At 40.3% G+C, this 21769-nt stretch overlaps 1 protein-coding gene across 7 annotated transcripts in view; it reads left to right on the forward strand.

The window, feature by feature from the left end:
* Window positions 1-643: 643 nt before the first annotated feature.
* Window positions 644-21769, forward strand: part of ptbp2a (polypyrimidine tract binding protein 2a) — a 55874-nt gene continuing 34748 nt past the window's right edge. For 2 of the 7 annotated variants that reach the window (XM_017433994.3, XM_017433995.3), the window contains exons 1-3: window positions 644-747; window positions 5261-5288; window positions 10008-10068. In XM_017433994.3, the coding sequence (XP_017289483.2) occupies window positions 662-747; window positions 5261-5288; window positions 10008-10068 (175 nt within the window). In that variant the 5' untranslated portion in view covers window positions 644-661. Of the gene's footprint in view, window positions 748-778; window positions 930-5260; window positions 5289-10007; window positions 10069-21769 lie in introns of those variants that run through there. The other 5 variants (XM_017433996.3, XM_037973033.1, XM_017433997.2 and 2 more) reach the window with 5 other exon arrangements.

Genomic DNA, 21769 nt, shown 5'->3' on the forward strand with positions numbered 1-21769 from the left:
ATAGCTGTTGTGACCATCTTGAATTGGATCTACTACAAAAAATAAACATTTGTAGATATACACTATATATATTCACTAAAATTCATCCAGTCGTTCATGAAACATTTTGGTAACAAACAGAGTTGACTCCAATGGTTCATTCCAGTTTTAAGTAAACATCTTGCACAGTGAATAGGACTTGGAGTATGTGTTGTGCATGACTCTGAGCTCATTATTCGTAAATTTGACTAAATTATAGCCATTTTGTATTTTAAAAGTTAGTTGGTTGTGGCGGCCTACTTGAATTGGATTGGCTCCCAATATTAATCAGTTGTTGATGGGTATCCAGTGATTATGTCCTGAAGGTGTCATTTAAATCCGTCAAGTGGTTCACAGAATATTGTGGTAGCAAACAGACTCACACACACAAACACACTCACAGGCTAAACCATTATCGCTCGATTTCACCCTTCGAATGCGGGCGATAATGTAATTATGGCATCTTTTTTCTTGTACGAGAAAATCAAAACGGCAGTAAGCAGCAATTTGCTCTTTTACACAGTAAAACAATTGGCTCATTAGAACAACTGTTTATACAAGACTACGCGATTAGTAGTTTCGGAACTTTTCGGCTTTTTCCGACACCGCCACTTCGTCTTACCTCCATTTTACTGTCGTGTGTATGTGTGTGCGCGCGCAGGGAAAGCAACTACCGACGGAACGGGAGCGCGAGCGGATACACTGTGAAATCGCTACAGAAATGGACGGGTAATAAATGGTTTTTATATTAATACATGCGTTATTTAAAGCTATCGAAACTCACTGCTTTTTATTCGACAGCCATTGAGCTGTGGGACAGAATGTGGGCTGAGGGAAATCAGGAATTTATTTAGAAGCTGAGGAAGAATCGCGAGCTTGTGTTTCCATAGCCACGCGCTCTCCTCTCTTGAGTAAGTGCCTCAGTGTTAGCATGCTACTGTTATTTAGCTCACTCCTGGATGGATGTACCTGCTGTCCGTTTTTAAAGCCTAGAAAACATTGCGACGCCATGAAGGGCAGAAGTGCTCACAGTTTCCAGGTTTGGGCGGTTGTTCTTTTTGCAGAAAAGCCGTCGAAGCTTTAAAACCTCAACAATAAACTAACATTCATCCTTTTGTCCAGTGGCTAACCACTGTTAGCTGACAACAAACCAGTTGTTAGCTGACAACAAACCAGTTGTCAGCTAACTGGGCTATTATATCCCAGTTACGTCCGATATTACCTCGTGAATAGACACTTAGTTAAAGCTGAAAGGTTAGCGTTACAAGAAGCCAACTACTGTTGATATAAACTTAAAGCAGGGGTGTGCAACTTTTATGTTTTTTAAAAAAAAGTAAATCTAAATAAAGTTTGTATGGAGACAAAATCTTCTTGGCTTTAAACAACGTACCTGCTCATTTTTGTTGATACTATGTGTAGAATTAAAAGAAAAAAAAAAACTATAGTTGATGTTGTGTTGTGAAAATATATTTTGTATTTTGTGAATGTTAAGACTTGAGTCTTTATAAGAAATAACCCCTTTCTTATTTAAAATGAAAGGGTTCGCATTTGTTAAAGGAAGGCAGATCGCCCGCCGCCTTTCATGCCAGAATTTTTGACCAAAGTCATTTCATGTTAAGAAATGAGAGCTGTCAAACCTTCAAAATAACATTATGTGCTATCTCGTGATACTTTGCAGGGTTTCCTCCAGAAAAGAGCCTAAGCCCGGTGGTAGGTGGCCGTTCGCCGACCGTTCGCCGGCCGACTGTGATTTAATTAAAAAAAATGATTAAAGTTGACAGGACAGTTGAAAATATGGCTATTTATTAAATTATATTGTAAGGTATTTGTGCCAAATATTTACACAACTACAGTTTTACAAAAAGTAACTTTTGAAATACTTTTTTAAACAAAAATACAATTAAAATAAATACTAATTGATTGCACCTAATTTAAATCCTAATTTAAGTCACATTTAAAAATAAATAAATTAACCTAAAGGAAAAAGTGCAAACAAAGCACCAACACACGTCTCACTTTCACGCCAATGAATAAGAACAGACAACTCTGAAAAATAGAGAGATGCTGTACTGTACTGTGCATATCTAATTCTGAATTCAATAGCATCATTTTACTGTTAAACAAGGATAATATTTTCACTAAACACAAAACATGCTTACCATATTCGGTCTTGTAAATCCACCCACTGAATTTCGGCTTAACTAACCATTTTTGGTTAAACCTGCTCGATCGATGTTTATTGCTGTGGCTCTTACAACGTGGTAACTCCAGCGGTAGCTGAAGGTAGCTCGGTCTCAGAGCTCATTTGAGTCCCGCAGGGCTCCGTGAACAGTGCGCGGACCTAAGCTCACGGTGGAGGTGTTTATACTTGGTGCTTACGTGGGAGTAGTGCTGGGCGATATAATGATACATATCGTGGGGATGATAGAAAAGTGTCTATCGTGATATATTTTCTTCTATCGTCTCTCATTTCTATCGTCTCTATCGTTTCTGTCGTTTCTATCATAATTGTATCAATGATTCATGTAAATATTTCATAACGTAGGCTACGACGAATGTATTAGTGTTGTCACTTTGCATACATTCGGTTTATATAAGTGATAAATAATAAGAAAAAATAACTATTGTGCAAAGAACCTCCGTTGCGACATGACGCTGCTTTACGTGTGGGTTTGCGACATGCTTTACGGCAGTGGCTTTCTGTGCGGCCCGGTGTTTTCACCATAAGTGCTGAAAGATGGAGACGCATGAAGTATCAAACTCGGGGTCGCAACAAGTAGAGACAGCTAGCAGGCAGCCCAAGAAGAAAGACTTTTACCAAAACGAGGGGGGACGTCTGTGATTTGGTTCAAGAAGTCCGACACGGAGCAGAAAAAGGTAATATGCTAACTCTGCTAAGGCTAATGCTAACTCTGCTATTATACTGTTTTTTCATCTGACGCAAACAACAAACCTCTTCTATCACTTAAAGAAGAACCACGAAAAAGAATATTTAACAATCCAAAAAGTGCGAGGTCAAACAAGTTGAAAAAGAGTCGGGAAAGTTGCGAAAAGTGAAACTATAGCCGGCCGAAGATAATAGTCTGTTGTCATTTGATACTGTTAAGTCGTAACAGGTAAATATATATTGCTGCACTAAATTGCAGCAGATCTCATTTGTGAAAGTTCAGTTAAATGTCACTTCGAAATAAAGATTGAAAAAGGTAAGAAATTAGATTATTTTTTTTCATATTTTTCATAGAATAACTGACAATGTACGTAATTGGGGTATATCGTGATATATATTGTTATCGTGATATAAAATTATCCATATCGTAATATAGGATTTTTTTCATATCGCCCAGCACTATGTGAGAGCAGTATTCTCCAAAAAGACAGGGGGCAGTAAGCTATGTAACCAGTGGAAATACGGTAAAAAATGGAGAGCAGATGGTTGTCGCATCAAATATGGCTGCATGTATTCAGGAGGAAGAGCTGTTGTTTCTGGCTGTGATACAGAGATGATGTTTAAACTTCAGTTTGACTTTCATTGATTTATTTGCTTTAGTTGTGATTCATCCATTATAGGACTAATATTTCTTCCCTCTGTGGTCTAAAAACACTCCTTTTTATCGGCTGCAACAGTAATCTGCTTACGTGAGTTTTGAGCTGTTTGATTATCTTTGTGATCTCTCACAGAGAGATATATAAATGCTGATGCAGGCGAACCAACTCCACAGAGCTCTGAAATCGGCCATTTTGAACAAAGCGCGGAGCACGCGGTCTGCCCCAATTTACAAAAAGTGCACGACGAGACACCGCGCGGGACTTTTGCGCAGGGGCGGGGACAGCACGATTGCGTCACTGTTGGCACGCACACTCTCTCGCAGTAAGGTAGATAAAGGTAGCAGTTTTGGGGGGGGGGGGAACGTGTATAAAAAATTACGGCCGGGTCACCAAAGCCTGGCGACCCACCATGCTTATAATACGCTGGGGGAAACCCTGCTTTGCCTGTTCTGACATTATCTGTTAGCGGTTGTATGTGTTGTGAATGACACTCATCTACTACCGCACCAAATTTTAACCTAATATCTGTCAATTTGACTGAGTTAAATCCATTTTTTGTGTTTGCTAATATTACCCTGCTGTGGTGGCTGTCTTGAATTGGGTTGAGTCCATTTGTAATCGGACGTAGAATTCCACTCAGTGATTACTTCATTGAAATTTAGTCCGGTGGTTTGTGAAATGTTTTGCTACAGATATGGACAGAAATATTGCTCCACCTTCACCCACGAGGGTGAGGGATATTTGTGCAGACCTGACAGAGTCCTTCCCACGTTTGTGGGAAAAACAGCAAAAAATGTCCCACTTAGAGATAAATGAAGCTCTGAATAACAGACTAAAGTCTTGAAAGACAAAACCCCAACATGTATGTATCAACTGCTAAGTCTTTTATCAAATGCAAGCCATTATTTTTATTTTTTTTCCATTGTTATAAGAAACTGCCTGCATGTTTTAATGACTCTTATTAATTTTAAGGTACTGATTTGCCTTACATATGTTGAAAAATGTGAGGTTTTGTTGGATTTGCCAAACAACTATAAGTCAAAAGGTTGCATAAACAAAATGGAGGACAGTCTAACAAACTCTGACCGAAATAGCTTTATTTTAAACACGTTAGTAAAAACCTGATCACATTCAGCTGATTGTTTTGCTGAAATGATGGGAAAATGTGTACACAGTGCCACAGGTTGCAGGCCTCTGACTTAAAGCAACATAAAACACAAAGTGCACCTAAACTAACTGTTCATTGACTTCGAATGGAAAATTACAAGGTTTACAGAGGCAACAAGTCAGAAAGTAGCTTGGGAAAACAGCTACCAAATGATGTTTGTGTGAAGAAGATATTGTGTTGATGTTTTGGACACATGACTAAATAGTAACCTGGAGCTATAACCAACAGGTAAAATTGTACTGGTACTATTTGAAGTGTTCAGTGAGTCCACAATGTAAAGTTAAAGCACAGTTTGTGTTCTCGGTGTACCCAAGCTTGTCTTATGACCCGCTGTGTGATGCATCAGAGCATAAAATTGCCACAACAAATCAGAGTTGGTAATAGCTACAGAGGAGCTGAACGACAATGTTTTCTCTAAAGAAGTTATCTTTCTCGTCAGATGCCTGTGGATCAGACATGACCTTGGTAAATTTGTGTGCCGTTTGATTTCAAAGCCTTTATTTTGACCTCATTAAAATTCTCTTTCAGCATCAGCGATGTTGCAGTTGGAGTGAAGGTGAGTGTTATCACCACATACATCACACAAGGCTTTGGGCTCCTTTATTTATTTAGATGTGAAAAAGTTTTTGCACATGTTTGTGTGTGTCTGTTACCAAAATATATCCTAAGCCACTGAACACATTTTAATGAAACTCAGAGAAAGTAATCATTGGATATACATCTACAACTGATTATCTTTTGGAGCTATTTTGATTCAAGATTGTTACTAAGAATTAACAATGGCTTTACAGATATTGACCTAATATTTTGTGTGGGTGACCGATCCCCAACACATATTGAGGTTGTTCAGACCTGTTTTTGAGAATGTTTCTTAGCAATCGGATTGCATTCAGATAGGGCTAAATACAGGGCATGTATGAGCATTGAAAATGCTTTCTCTCAGACCACCTTTGGCGGTCTGGACCCATTTTATTCACATACATTTGGTAGTCTGAGCAGTCTATCTGTAGCCAAGCAGCAGCATAGCAGACGTCTCAAGCCAAAATAAGTTAGTTTAGCTGCCGAATGATTAAAGATAATTAAACAGCAATCCTTTGAAAATATTTTGAAAATGCGTTTAACAGAAACCTATATAAATGTCTGGTTTGTTGGGATTTTACCAATCAAAGTAGATTACAAGACAACGTATGGGCGAGTTTCTCTTTGGTGAAATGGTTTTTCTGATTGTTTTTTTGGACTCGCTGTGGTCACTGTATTCTATAATGTGCAGTGTCAATGACAGAACAACAGTCTGGAAGCATGATATCATGTTATATTCACCTAATAAAACACAGATAATCTTAAAGTCACGCTTTCGGCGTCCTGTGGAGTTTTACAGGTTAAAATCTTTAGTATGACACTGAGCACTATTAGGACACTAATCTTTGTAAACCTGACACAAAAAGTGAGGAAATTTGTATTTGGTTGATTATCTCTTTGTTGTTAAAGCGGTTCTTGGCAATAAATCTTGTGCTGTTGGAAAGCCTGTTCGTTTTCATTAAATGGTGCCACATTTGTAAGGAAAATGCATTTGTGAGTCAAGCAGCAGAGTTCAATATGTGGGTTGGGCTCATGAAATACTTGCCAAATCTTCTTCGCCAATTCCAAACAGCTTATTTTGCTTTTGACTCCTGTTTGGTGTTTATTGGACTGGATGATTAAAGTCTGAAGAAACAAGACATATTGGCAATTTAACAATTTATTCATTTAACATTAGCTTGTTCACAAACTGGTGAGCCATGGCATCACATTCTCAACCAGCATTTGTTGCAAATCAGCAAGTGTGGTTGTTTTGGTCACTCTGGAAGAACAGAACGCCCAAGCTGATCCCACACATGTTCAGTGGGGTTGAGACATAGAGTTAAAAATAGAGAGAGAGCACTCTTGCTCATTGTCTAATCAGAAGTGATGTTGTGGAGAATCCAAAATGGCTGCCAAAACGGGAGCAATGTCAACAAATAGTGCATCAATGAGAAGACATGCCATCTTTGAAATGATGTTGGTCTTCAGCTATACACTAGAGCTTCCTAAAATTCAACAGACTGGTGTAAAATCATGTCAACTCAATGAAATGAATAGAGTGAAGCTGAACAAGGCAGTGGAGAGCCAGAAGTCCGCAGGAAGCTGAAGTTAGGAGAATGTGGATTGGACAGATGGATTGTCAACATACAGGCCTGGAAATTGTGTTTCGATAATGCTACTGCTGCTGTCTTCTATCTGTACTTCAGCCTTAATGCCTTTTACAGGTCAGATGAATGGGTCAATCATCTGCTTACAGGTGTGCATTTTTACCTACCCAGTCGCTCTACAGTGTCATGGTTTACCAGAAACCTGTCTGGAAGAAGCTGACTTTTACAAGCTTAACATGACACTCATGGTATAGAAGTAACTCTACAATGCTTTACATATATAAAGCATCATATTCAGATAATTCAATCTGGGATTTTGGAAGTTTTGTTGTGCCCATATCTGGCTCACAGGTTACTTGTTGAATAGACCTGATGTAAGATGTAGGAGACGAGAAATAAAGTCCTACATCCACACTGATGACCCCAGGAACAACATTAGAGATCTTTATCTAGACAAGCACAGATCTAGAAACAGCCAAGATATTGCACAGAACCCTGAAGCTTGAACTGAAGTGTAATTATATTGTGTGTACACCATTAAATAAAATATACATAAAAAATAATACCATCGATTTGACCCATTTAAACCAAAATCAAAACTTTTGACTAAGCTAGTCAAAAATCTTCTGTGCCAATTTTCAGAATGATTGGAAAAAGGGTTTCTAACGTACTAATATTTAACTGTTTACAGAACTTCCCCCTAAAAAATAGAAATAAGTTTTCAAAATGTCAGAACGTTGAGAATAAAAAATGTTTAGACTAAATCAAAGAGCATGTCCAAAACATCTTACCTTTGTAGATCAAATGTGTGACTTTTAAATAATATAAATATAAAATAGGTCCTGTTCATCACGCGCACGTTTGTCAACCATTACTATATTGAAGGTATCCGATCGACTCATGTTGTGGTCCTAACTAATTGTATAAAGTTTAGTAGAAATCAGTATTGTTGTGTTTTAGATCTAAACGTTTCAGTGTTACTGTCCCCTAGAGCTTAGTCATTACATATTTTACAACACTCACTCACTCAGGCAACATGGACCAGTGTTATTGATTTGATGTTAATGTCTGAAAAATAGATAAAGGTATGGCCATTTTTAAACGATGCTAACAAACTAGCTAAAACTTGCGTGTGTGTGTGTGTGTATATATATATCAGTCATAAAAAATCAAAACTTTTCCCAAATAACTTTTTTTAAGTTACTACTAATGATAGTATAAATTATGTTTTACACTGACTGGATTTGACCCCTAGGAGAAGATAATACCATACCACTTTATTTCTAAAGCACTTAAAAACAACATAACAACTGACCTAAGTGCTGTACGAAACAATGTAAAAGAGAAAATAAATGAAACAACAACAAAAAAGGAGTTACAGAAAAATATTTAAATAGTACAAGTTAAGAAGGGAAAGATTAAGACACAGACGATAACTCACTCTGAGTTAAAAGCCAAGGTAAAAAAAAGTTTGTTTTTAAATGAGTTTTAAAAGCAGCCAGAGATGGAGCCTGCCTGACCTGCAGTGGCAACTCATTCCATGCTTTAAGAGCCAGAACTGCAAAGGCTCGGTCTCAAGATAATGTTTAGGGTTTTTTCACATTTTGCTAATTTACATCAACAATTTTACATTTTCAAAGAAAGCTTATTCGTAGTAAAAATTCAGTATGCTTCAACAATTAGGGGACTTCTAAATGCTTGTTGGTAAGGCTGAGAAGTTGAGGTATAGACTAAAATGTTTCAACCATAGTAGAAGCACAACCTAAAGTTTGGCGCTTGTAGGTTTTTTTTTTGTTTTTTTTTTTGCTATTTTGTAGCAGTTAGAATACTTTATTTTCCCCATAAATACCTTTGTAAAATCTCTAACTGTTAAAACCACATTTGATTTTGTGAAAAAAAAAAAATATTTAAGACGCAGTAGACCACGCCCAGTTTCTTTGAGCATTATGACCTTTTAGGTCTGAACTCAGGGCCTTGTCCTGAAGGTCTGTGCTGAATTTCATAAATATCCGATAAGCCATTTTTGTGTGAAAAGTTTTTTAGGATTATAGTGCTTCACATGGTGTAATGTTATTTAAATTTTGCCTAGTAGATCGAAATTGGCTTCCCCAACAGCAATTTAAATTTCTTCTGCTCATCTATTGATTTATGGAAGAAAAATAGAAATAATAAAAAACAGAACAATTTCAATAGGGTTCCATGCTCCACTGGATGTATGGAAACACTGCTGCTTTTCAGCTGTGTTCACTTGCCTCCACTGGCTTGGACCCCTAAATATGGCATGTGTTTCCAATTCAACACCCAAAACATGCTTTCTCTCTGGGAACATATGTTTGCTCAGCCTACTGAGTACCTAACCTGATTTGTTGAGTGCCAGCTGCAGCACAATCTGCACAAAATAAAGTTATGTCTTTTCTTGAAGGGAAATAGAACAGTCATAAAATACCAATCTCTTTGTTTATTTTAATAATATTTCAGCGTGAAAGAAAGAACAAAGAGGGTTGCCAGATGTTGGTAGAAAACTCATCTTTTAGGTTCTTGTATCTCGTTCGCCGTGTTCCTGCTTTGCGGCCCAAGTCGGACAACTTTATTACCCCTTCAATTTATTTGTGTCGTGTTGCTGTAGCTGGGCTTGCAATGTCTGGTTTATCGTAACCATAAAGAATGTTAGTGACAGAAGAACAATTGGTTCAAATTTAGTCAGACAGAAACAAGGAGGGGGTACATAGAGCTATTATAAAGTTGGTTGTGTAATGGGTCCCCTGCCACACTTCTCGTCATCCCATCAGTCAGGTTTAAGAGCACAGGGTGTCTGGCAGCTCCAGCAAGCCTTCTGGGACCCAGTGTAGCTCAGGTTGAAATGACACATCCTGACATCTTAAATTCAGCAAGATTAAACTCACACCAGGCGAGGAGAAGCCAAATCACTGCTGAGCTGTTTTATGCCCTTTTCCACCTACTTCTTTGCCCTCCTATTGTTCCCTTAAACTGTCCTTGGAGATCAGAGTTTCGTTGTGCTTGAGGTCTGAAAAATCAAAATGATGTTTGATTTCAAAAAAATTTAAAAAAGATCTAACTACTGTGCCTTTTTGTCGTTTTTCCCACAGAGACGATCTGATGAGCTGAGTATGTACAACACTCCTAACTCTGACATGAGCAGTATGAGTGGTGAGTCCGTTCCGACCACCCCTGCATGTAGGAGAGGGGAGGGGGGTTAATGGAGGCTGCATTAAGCTGCTTCAGGTGGAATAGTGATATAGAGAATGTTTGAAAAGGGAAATAGGCTGCATGAGTTGAACTGTTCTGTCTTGAGAGCTGTTTGGGGTCTGTAGGTGGGCACCCACACAACACCATGCAGGGTTTCCCCCAGAAAAGAGACTAAGCCCGGCGGTAGGTTGCCGTTCGCCGGCTGACCGTGATTTGGTAAAAAAAAAAAAAAAAGATTAAAGTTGACAGGAAAGTTGAAAATATGGCTATTTATTATGTGATATTGTAAGATATTTGTGCCAAATATTCACACAACTACAGTTTTACAAACAGGTACTTTTGAAATACTTTTTTTAAACAAAAATACAATTTAAAATAATTACAAATTGTTTGCACCTAATTTGAATCCTTATTAAAGTCACATTTACAAATAAATTAAATTAACATGAATGAAAAAGTGCAAACAAGGCACCAACACACGTCTCCCATCAAGGCCAATGAATAACAACAGAGAACTCTGAAAAACAGACAGATGCTGTACTGTACTGTGCTTTTTGTGGCTCAGGCTACATGTTGGATCACTACATGGAACAACACAACAAAGCATCTAATGCTAAATTTAATAGAATCATTTTACTGGCAAACAAGGATAAATTAGCATGCGTCATATTAATATTAATATAATAAGTACAAAACATGCTTACCATATTCGATTTTGTAAAGCCACCCACTGAATTTCGGCTCAACTAACCATTTTTGGATAAACTCGCTCGTTCGATGTTTATTGCTGCAGCTTTGACGACCTGCTAACTCCAGCAGTAGCTGGAGGAGGCTCGGCCTCAGGCCTCATTAAAGACATGCAAGGCTTCGCGAACAGCGTGCGGTGGAGGCAAGTATACTTTGCACTAGTGCTGGGCGATATGGAAAAAATCCTGTATCATGATATGGATAATTTTATATTACGATAACAATATATATCTCGATATACCCCAATTATGTACGTTGTCAGTTATTCTCTGAAAAATATGAAAAAATAATCTAATTTCTTACTTTTCAAGCTTATTTTCGAAGTAACATTTAACTGAACTTTCACAAATGAGATCTGCTGCATTTTAGTGCAGCAATATATATATGTACCTGTTACGACGTAACAGTATCAAATGACAACAGACTCCATTATCTTCGGCCGGCTATAGTTTCACTTTTCGCAACTTTCCCCGGCTCTTTTACAACTTGTTTGACCTCGCACTTTTTGGATGGTTAAATATTCTTTTTCGTAGTTCTTCTTTACGTCATAGAAGAGGTTTGTTGTGATGGCGTCAGATGAAAAAACAGTATAATAGCAGAGCTAGCATTAACAGAGTTAGCATATTACCTTTTTCTGCTCCGTGTCGGACTTCTTGAACCAAATCACAGACGTCCCCCTGGTTTTGGTAAAAGTCTTTCTTCTTGGGCTGCCTGCTAGCTGTCTCTACTTGTTGCGACCCCCGGGTTTGATACTTCATGCGTCTCCATCTTTCAGCACTTATGACTTAAATGCCGACACAATATACGGTGGGTCACAGAATATGATGGTAACACCGGGCCGCACAGAAAGCCGCTGCCGTAAAGCATGTCGCAAACCCACACGTAAAGCAGCGTCATGTCGCAACGGAGGTTCTTTGCACAATAGTTATTTTTTCTTATTATTTATCACTTATATAAACCGAATGTATGCAAAGTGACAACACTAATACATTCGTCGTAGCCTACGTTATGAAATATTTACATGAATCATTGATACAGTTATGATAGAAACGATAGAAGAAAATATATCACGATAGACACTTTCTATCGTCCCCACGATATGTATCATTATATCGCCAGCACTACTTTGCGCGAACACAGGCGAACCAGCTCCGCTAGAGCACAGAAACCGTCCATTTTGAACGGAATGCGTCGCGCGTAGATTACGCGCGATCTTCGCACAAAGTTACAAGAATTGGGAGGTGCATGACCACACCACACAACACAACACTGCGTGGTGCCTTCGCGCAGGGGCGGGGACAGCGCGATTGCTTCACTGCGTTCACCCTCGCGTGGTGATGAACGCGTCAAGTTGATGTGGGTGGGAAATGTGTATAAAAAATGATGTATTTTACAATAAAAAAGCGGAGCTAAGCCTTGCGGCTGGGGGTAGCGAAAGCCTGGCGGCCGGCCAGGCTTATAATATGCCGGGGGAAACCCTGACCATGTAACCAGTCATATTTTAATCCCTAAATAGTTTAGATAATATCTGAAGTATCTTAAAGAAACAGAAGGTGAGTGTAATAAGGGCTATTTAAATCTGAACCTGTAAAGTATGAGTCATTCTTGAACTTACAGTCATGGGAAAAATAAAGTCAACACTCTTTCATTTCTGGAGTTTTATGAATCAGGACATAATAAAAATTATCTGGCTTTCACAAGGGTCTTTAATCCTTCAAATTTAATCTCAGGTGTACACAAACTTTTAACAGATTCCACCGTGTCAGTATTGTAAAAAAAAAAAATCTGCCTGAACAAGGGATGTCCTGAGTCTAACACAGGTATTGGATTGGGTTTTTGATTAGGTCATTTTGCATTGATTGATATTGGAGTAGCTGCCACACTCAACTCTTAGTCTCTGTTGTTGACATACTGACTCGGATTTTACTTAGGTCAGCTGCAGGCAATATGGCTGCCATACAGCAGCTGTAACAAGGCAGCCATTGTAATATACTATATAAACATGTTTGTAGTATTGAAGTATTTAAAAAAGACAAAATGAGAACAGTTTACTAGCTAGTTGCAATGTTTCCAATTCAGATATTTCTTGTGGTGGTAGTGTTAGAGCTACATTTAATTAATTAATTAATTAATTAGACATTTTAAATCTAAACACTCGACTGAGTACACAGAGTTCACCCGGCTTGCTGTTAAAGCTAACACGGCAAAGGAACTTTTGAGGAAACTTTAAAGAGAAAGGACATATTTCTATTGGACAGCAATAAGGCAAAAAGGATTACAGAACTGGGAACTGAAGTTATTGCTCTGGATGACCAACCCATCGCTGTGGTGGAAAAATTAGGTTTTTGTTGCCTTTTGGAGCTGGCAAGTCTGACCATCTTATCAGTATGTGACTGACACACTGCTACACAAGCTGTTAAAAAGTTTGTCATCACCTGCCATATTTTTGTTGTTGATAATAACAAAAAAATTAAAACAATTTGAGGACTAATGTGGACAAAGGCTTTCTTTACTGAACTGTTGAGCTACTGAGGTGTGAAGCACATGATGGCATTGATTTTAATAACTTGAATGTACTCTTGTAGTCTGCGAGCCTTGATCAGGACATTTCTAATCTAAATGGAAAAGCTGTGAGTAAAAAATTGAATCCACCCTTGCTGCTTTCACAGAACATAGGAACGAAAGTAGCATCCAGGAGCTAATGGTCAAATAAATTGGTTAGCTGATCATCATCAGTGTGAGCACCTCTATAAAAGAAGGGGATTTGTCCGTTTGCTGCTCTGGAGCAAGCAGGTGTGTGTTAACACAATGCCAAGGCAGAAAGACATCAGCAATGACCTTAGAGAATCTCAACCTGATTGAAATGTTGTGGTGGAACCTTAAAAGATCTGAGCAGAAACAAATGTCTGCAAACCTCAATGAATGAAAGCAATGGTGGAATGAATGATATATGGTTGTGGAGAACCACAATCACATGAGAAATTGAATTGAATAAAGTCCTACAGAAAACCGTTACTGAGGGTTATCACTGCATTAGGAGGTTCTTCAAGCTGCTGGATCAGGAGCTAGAACCAACTTTTCACATGCAGCGTTTTAATTTTGCCTTTATTATTATTATTTAATAAATGCTGACATTGTGGAATCTGTTGTTTTTGTACACTTGAGGTTAGAATCAAAAGTGGGTGGACCCTTTTTTGTAATTGCATATTTTAGTTTAATGTATTTAACAAAGACATTCCACAATGTTAAACAGATACAAAGAATATGCCAAAGTTAGCCAAAAAGGCTACGTTTCATCTGCTGTCCTTAAACAGGTGTTGCAATATCACCATAAATACAGAACACAGACTTATAACATCAAATATAGAAATTACATAAGATTATTAAAATTCTAAATGTTTAATAATGACAATCCTCTGCTCACAAATTTAAAAAATGACAGTGTTATACCAAAAATACTAGTTAACAAGAAAAAAACATCCATTGAAAAGTAAAATAATAAGAAACTGGTCAAGACCCACAAATATTGTAAAACATTACAGACCTCGACTGACTTCAGTGCTGAAGAAGCTGAAAATTATTGAACCATTTTAACTGAGGTTTAAATAAACTTTGTACAGTTCTCTTATAAAACTAAGTTCTTGTGCAGCTTTTACAGAAAATTAAGACTTTCCTAAAGACCTTTGGTCAGTTGGTTAAGCATTAACAGATATGTGACTGAATTATAGAGTAATGTGCATTTTAGCTGATCTGCTGACATGTAATCAGTTCTAAATCTAAAATTAGAGAGATTAAATTTGATACTGTGACAAACCATTTTCATCAATCACAACTCCAAGATACTTTTGTTCAGATACAACTTGTAGCCTCTCTTCTGATGCAAACACATCTGGTTGTCTACTGGAACTGTATCACTACTCTTTAACCATGATGTAACATTACCCATAAAATTTAAAAAGTTCTTTGGCAACTTGTGTCACACCGTTACCATGCATGTAATTTATAGTATCATCTGCTTACATTTAAATACATTTAGAGCAAACTGATAAAGTATCAATGATGTACAGAGTAAATAATAATGGTCCAAAGATATATCCTGCACAACACCCATTGACATCTTCATGTCAGAGAAGTTATGCTGTTTGTATACAAATAATCAGTTACCGATTCAACAAATACAACTTAATTCTATTTAAGTGCACGTGAAGAAAACAGCTGTTAGGTAACTTAGATACAAGAACTTTAGGTTTAACGGCGTCAAATGCTTTAAGGCAGAGGTCCCCAACCTCCGGTCCGTGGGTCATTTGGTAATTAATTTACAGTATTTCAGTTTTTTTAATTTTCGGAGTCTGAACGACGTTTATTTTGAAAAATGACTGCATTCTCTCCACTAAATCTGTCTATGACTCACTCTTGATGTGAGTCGAAATGCTTATCTAGGTCACATGGTAGGTTACCGCTCAAAACAAACCCACAAGCTAGTAAAAGGAGTAAAAAACAAACGTCTCTGAAAGCCCTAGATGGGACCATCTCATTACTGTGAAACAGGCACAGGGCTCCCACTGATACAGTGTTATGGTGAGTTGGATTCTTTGTGCACTTTATATTTGTGGTGCATCTTATTTTAAAGGGCATGTTTAAACATCGCCATATTAACCAGAGAACATTAAGGGGAGGAGAGGGTGTTATTCATGTTGATAACGCAATACCAGGACCCAACTAACAAAGTTGTGAAGACACGTTGGATTTACATTTATTATGTTTTTAAAAATACCCCCGTTTTCATGCCGGTCATATCTTTTTATTTTGTTGTATTTATCTGCCACACCTTTAAAGGCTGGTCCGTGAAAATACTGTCTGATACTGAACCGGTCTGTGGAGCTAAAAAGGTTGGGGACCACTGCTTTAAGACCAAAAAACACAATTTGAACAACAACATATACATTATTTAACAAGAGTTGAATGGTGTCTATATAAAATGACAATTGGCTGTCTCAGTATTTGGCTGTAAAGCAAAAGTATATTGGATGTAAAGAAAAAGACAAAGTGTTCAGTGATGAATGACTTGATTAGCTACCAGTTTTTCAACATCCTTTGACACTAGATGGAATACTGACCGGTCTGTATTGGAGATGGAAAAGATTAAAACAGCAAATTTTCAAGTTGTTGGAAACATTCCCTGATTAAAAATTTTGGTAATGACACTAATTAGTGATTAACTAAGCTCTTTAAGCAGAACTGTTTATACCATAAAAAGCAAGAATTTTTATGAATTTTCTCTTTTATAAATATTAAAGTTTTTCCTTTGCTGCACAGCTTTGCACCAAAGCTTGTGTAACCTCTGAGACCTGTCTCAGGAAAAAACATGTTTTCATTGTGCTCGGAAGGCGTTTATCTTCAGGAACGAATCTGATGCAGAGATGGACACCCGATTAAAATAAATTATTGTTCAGGCAAGCTGTGAGAGCTTCGTAAAAGAAGAAAGATTTGATAACAATAAATCTGAACCTGGTGGATGCTGTTCTACAAAACCAAATAATTAAACAACGCTAGGCAGTGCACTGCACATTTTGAGTCTTTTCTCATGAAGTGTATTGGTTTATTAAATCTCCAAAGAAAATGTCTTAAAATGAATTCATGTCAGGAGTGATACCTTTTATTTCCTGTCTCCTTTAATACCAAGGAAAAGCCATGGCAGCCTTACTGATGCTAATACAGATAACACAGATAGTTGTGTACAAAACTAGATTGTTTTCAAAGCAGGGAAGTAATAATAAACAGTCCATTTCCATTTTCTGCTGGGACACAATCATTTACAGCCAACATAAAAATGTATTTTGAATCACAAATCCAAAAAAGTAAAAAAGAAAACAAAAAAAAATGGACTTTTGTTTTGTAGTCGAAGATGTTTCACTTCCCATCTGGGAATTCAAAACTGGAGAATGGTAAATGGCTTGCACTTATATAGCGTTTATCTAGTCCAAAGACCCCAAAGCGCTTTACACTACAATCATTCACCCATTCATCCACACATTCACACACTGATGGCGGTAAGCTACATTGTAGCCACAGCTGCCCTGGGGCGGGCTAACAGAAGTAATCATCACACTGGTGCCACAGAGCCCTCTGACCACCACCAGTAGGCAAGGCGGGTGAAGTGTCTTGCCCAAGGACACAACGGCTGAGAAAGCTGGAGCGGGGGCTCGAACCAGCAACCCTCCGATTACAGGACAAACCCCTACCTCCTGAGCCACTGCTGCCAGAATGTGGAGTTCCAAGCTGTAAACTGCACGAATCACCTTGCCTAGTGTTCATGCTAATCATGCTCATTCTAGCCACCTGCGTCTCTACCCTGATTGTTATCTCTCCCACCTGGTCTACGCTCTATATATTCTCCTCTCCTGCTCTCTTCCAGTGCCAGATTATGAAAGCTATCAAGCAAGTAGTTTTTCAGCGTTTCCTGACTGTCTCCCAGTGCTTTACCCTTGCTCTCGTTTTTTGGACCCTCGATTATGCCTTGCCCCTAACAGAACCACGTTGGACTACAGATATCTGGACATCGACCTCTGCCTGTTTCCTGAACTTGGACCTTTTGCTGGCTCCCTCGGATTTGTCGCACACTATTGGCCTACCTGGTATCGACTCCTGCCTACCCGACCACGAGAGTCGTAGAACCCAGTGTTCCTATCTCTGTGGAGCGTTGAGTCTCATTCCCACTCTGGGAGTCCTCACCATCATCGTGCACCGGCTGTCCGGTTCTTTACTCCTCCGCTCAGCCTCCCAGGTGTAACCTTCCTTGTCTCCATTTACTTCCTGGATTTCGTGTGGTTTTCCGAACTGCCCTCTCCTTCCTCAGAGCTTCTGACAGAGGCTCAGTCGCTGTGTTACGATTCCTTTGTTTACAAATAAAGCGGTTTTAACCGCCCACTCTTGTGTTGTGGTTGATTTTCTGGGTCTGCTAACTGGTTCGTGTCAGTATAATCTGTCCAAAATGGACCCGTTGCCCACACAGGAGTGGTGATCTAATGTTGAAAACGCTATTACCAAGCTAGAAGCTAGCGTCCAGGAAATAACGTCACTAACGTCATTTCATACTAACTAAGATGTCAGTTTCCTCAGCGCCCTCTCGTGAGCCTCGTTTAACCCCGCAAGAGGCGTTTGGAGGAGAGTCTAGCCAGTGCCGCCCTTTTTTACCCAGTGTGAGATTCACTTTGAGCTGCAGGCTTCCTTGTTCCCGTCCGGTCAAGCCCAGGTTGCTTATGTGATCTCCCTCCTGACTGGCAAGGCTAAGATCTGGGGCACAGCCGAATGGCAACAGGATTCCCCCACTTGCTATGATTACAGGAGCTTCGCTCGGGAACCGATTCATGTTTTCGACCCTTCCCCGCCGGAGAGAGAGGCTGCAAGGGGATTACGGAGGATCAAGCAAGGCAAGAGGCGCATTCACAAATATATTATTGACTTTCCTTCTTTAGCCTCTAAGGGACGCCTTTTACCAAGGACCTAATGAAAATATCAAGGATGAGCTCCCGACCCGGGACCCACCTAGGGACCTCGCCGAACTGGAATCTTTGGCCGCCCGGATCGATCAAAGACTTTGCGAGAGGAGGCTGGAGAGGGTGACAGTGCAGCCCAACAGGGCCCAAGGCGATTTCTACGGGCGCTCCAACTCTTCCCCGGTCCCCGGGTGTTCCTCCTCTTCCCCCTCGGAACCCATGCAGATTGGTCGTTCCAAGTTGTTACCCCCTGAGAGAGAACGAAGGTTAAGGAGTGGCATTTGCTTCTACTGTGGTAGCGAGGAGCACCTACTCTGTCTGTGCCCAGCTAAAAGGTCAGCCTCTTCTGGTATTAGAAGTACAATGTTTTCTCAAAGGTTCACTAACAAACCCTCCTCACTAGTACCTATTCAGGCACTGTTTGTTGTTAATGGTCAGCTTTTTCCTCTGTCAGCGTTTGTTGATTCAGGTGCTGACACTGAGTTTTTGGATGCTGATTTAGCCCATTCTTTCAAGCTAAAGTTACTTCCTGACGGCCATGTTCTTCAACAGGTCAAGCTCGAGACCGAACCCGTTGAACTGATCATTGGAGGCAATCATCATGAATCCACCACCTTCCTAATCATCAATTCACCTAGCATCCCAGTTATCCTTGGCGCTACCTGACTTCGTCGGCACAACCCACAACTGGACTGGTGTCGCGGTGAGGTTGTGGGCTGGAGTCCTCACTGTCTCTCTACCTGTCTCCAAGCTGCTAGAACCCCCGAAGTGACTTCTTCCAAGCCCAAACGAGAGGAACCTAACCTTTCCCAGGTCCCTAAGCATTATCAGGATTTCCAGGAGGTGTTCAGTAAACACAGAGCCACCTCTCTACCTCCTCATCGTCCCTACGACTGCGCCATCAATCTTCTCCCTGGCACTTGCCCCCCTAAGGGACGTCTCTACCCCCTGTCAGGACCTGAGGACCAAGCCATGAGGGACTACATAGGGAAGGCACTTCAAGCAGACATCATCCGTCCGTCGTCATCACCCGCAGGAGCGGGGTTCTTCTTTGTATGCAAGAAGGATGGGTCCCTACGGCCATGTATTGATTCTCATGGACTTAATGACATAACTGTGAAGAATCATTACCCTCTGCCTCTCATGAACACGGCTTTTGAACGCATTCAGGGAGCCACCATCTTTACAAAACTCGACTTGCGTAACGCCTACCATTTAGTAAGTATTCGTGAGGGGGATGAGTGGAAGGCGGCATTTAATACCCCCACCGGACATTACGAATACCTTGTTATGCCCTTCGGCCTAACTAACGCCCCTGCAGTTTTTCAGGCATTAGTCAATGATGTACTAAGGGACATGGTTGGATTGCATGTTTTTGTTTATCTTGATGACATCTTAATTTTTTCTAAATATCTCCCCACGCATATTGCCCACGTACGGGCCATGCTACTCCGTCTCCTCCAGAACAACTTTTTTGTGAAGGCTGAGAAATGCGAGTTCCACATGTCCAAGACCTAATTTTTGGGGTTCATGATTTCCCCCAACCAATTATCTATGGAGTCTGGCAAGATTTCGGCGGTCCTGGATTGGCCCACGCCTAAGGACAGGAAGCAGCTCCAAAAGTTTCTGGGCTTCACCAACTTTTACCACCGTTTCATTTGTAATTACAGTATTGTGGCCTCTCCCCTCCACACCCTCACGTCCTCTAAATCTCCTTTTAAATGGAATCCCTCTTCAGACCAGGCTTTCAAGAGACTAAATAACCTTTTTCTTCTCAACTCCTGTACTTCATTCTCCCGATTTATCTCGTCAGTTCATCGTGGAGGTGGATGCCTCAGATACTAGAGTTGGGGCCGTCATTAGCCAAAGGTATAATGACGGTAAGACTCACACATGTGCATTCTTTTCCAGAGCTCTTCTTTTGCTGAACGAAATTACGATATAGGCGACCGGGAACTTCTGGCTATTAAGTTGGCTCTTGAGGAGTAGAGGCACTGGCTCGAGGGGGCTAAGGAGCCATTTTTGGTTTGGACTGATCACAAGAACGTACTCTATCTCAAGTCAGCTAAGTGTTTGAACCCCAGGCAAGCTAGGTGGGCACTCTTTTTCTCACGTTTTGTTTTTACCCAGTCCTATAGACCAGGTCCCAAAAACATCAAGCCTGATGCCCTGTCCAGGATTCACGAACCATCTGCCGAGACTATCTCACCTAATAACTTCATTCTTCCCAAGTCTGTCCGCCTTGCCACTGTGAAAGAAGCCAACCAACGTCTGGGGGTTCCTCGAGAGTCTCCGTCCCATCGTCTCTTTGTACTCGAACATCTCATCCCAGAGGTACTCAAGTTCTGTCATGTGTCACGTTTATTTTGTCATCCTGTCATATCCAAGACTCTTAAAGTGGTTCAGTCCATTTTTTTGGTGGAAGAGTCTGGTGAGGGACGTCAAGGAGTTTGTGGCTGCCTGCCGGGTCTGCTCCCAGGCCAAACCCTCACATCGTCCTCCAGCGGGGTTACTCCATCCCCTTCCTATTCCTCATCGCCCTTGGTCCCACATCTCCATGGATTTCATTACTGGGCTTCCTACCTCTGAGGGTAACACCACCATTCTCACCATAGTCGACCGTTTCTCGAAAATGACTCACCTAGTTCCTCTACGCAAGTTGCCCTCATCAAAGGAGCTTGGACAGGTTCTGGCTAGAGAGGTATTTAGGCTCCACTGACTATCTTTGGACATAGTCTCTGACCTGGGGCCCCAATTCATCTCTCGCTTCTGGAAGGCGTTCTGCGAACAACTGGGGATCAAGGTGAGCCTCTCCTCTGGCTTTCATCCACAGTCGGACGGACAATCAGAGCGTTGCAACCAGGAGGTTGAGTCTAAACTCAGGATGCTGTGTGAACAGGACCCAACCAAGTGGTCGTCTGTGCTCCCCTGGGTAGAACATGAACTGAACCTCTGCCTGTTTCCTGGACTTGGGGAACAGGACCCAACAAAGTGGTCGTCTGTGCTCCCCTGGATAGAACACGAACTGAACCTCTGCCTGTTTCCTGGACTTGGACCGGTTAATTGCTTTTTTGCCTCCACTCTAAAATCTGACCACTTTTTCTCCACCTCAGCCCCAGTCCTCTGTGTCCCACTCATGGAATTAACAATAATAACAACGTGCTGCCGCTCACAACGCTTCCTTTTATTTGTAACACCACGACTGCTGCTCCCAAAACTTTTTTTTTTTTCTGTTCTCCACCTCATTGAACAGCATATCAAGTACTGCCTCAGTGAAATTTAGCTTCTTCGCAACCATTTCGGTAACCATGAAAATAACATTGATCGGCTGTATGGTGTGAAATGTTATTTCATGGTTACCAAGGCAACCACGGAGAAAAGAGTGAAGAAGCTAACCAGCCACCGCCAGAGCATGTCAG

This window comes from Kryptolebias marmoratus, linkage group LG21 (assembly GCF_001649575.2).
Source record: "Kryptolebias marmoratus isolate JLee-2015 linkage group LG21, ASM164957v2, whole genome shotgun sequence".
NCBI lineage: Eukaryota > Metazoa > Chordata > Actinopteri > Cyprinodontiformes > Rivulidae > Kryptolebias > Kryptolebias marmoratus.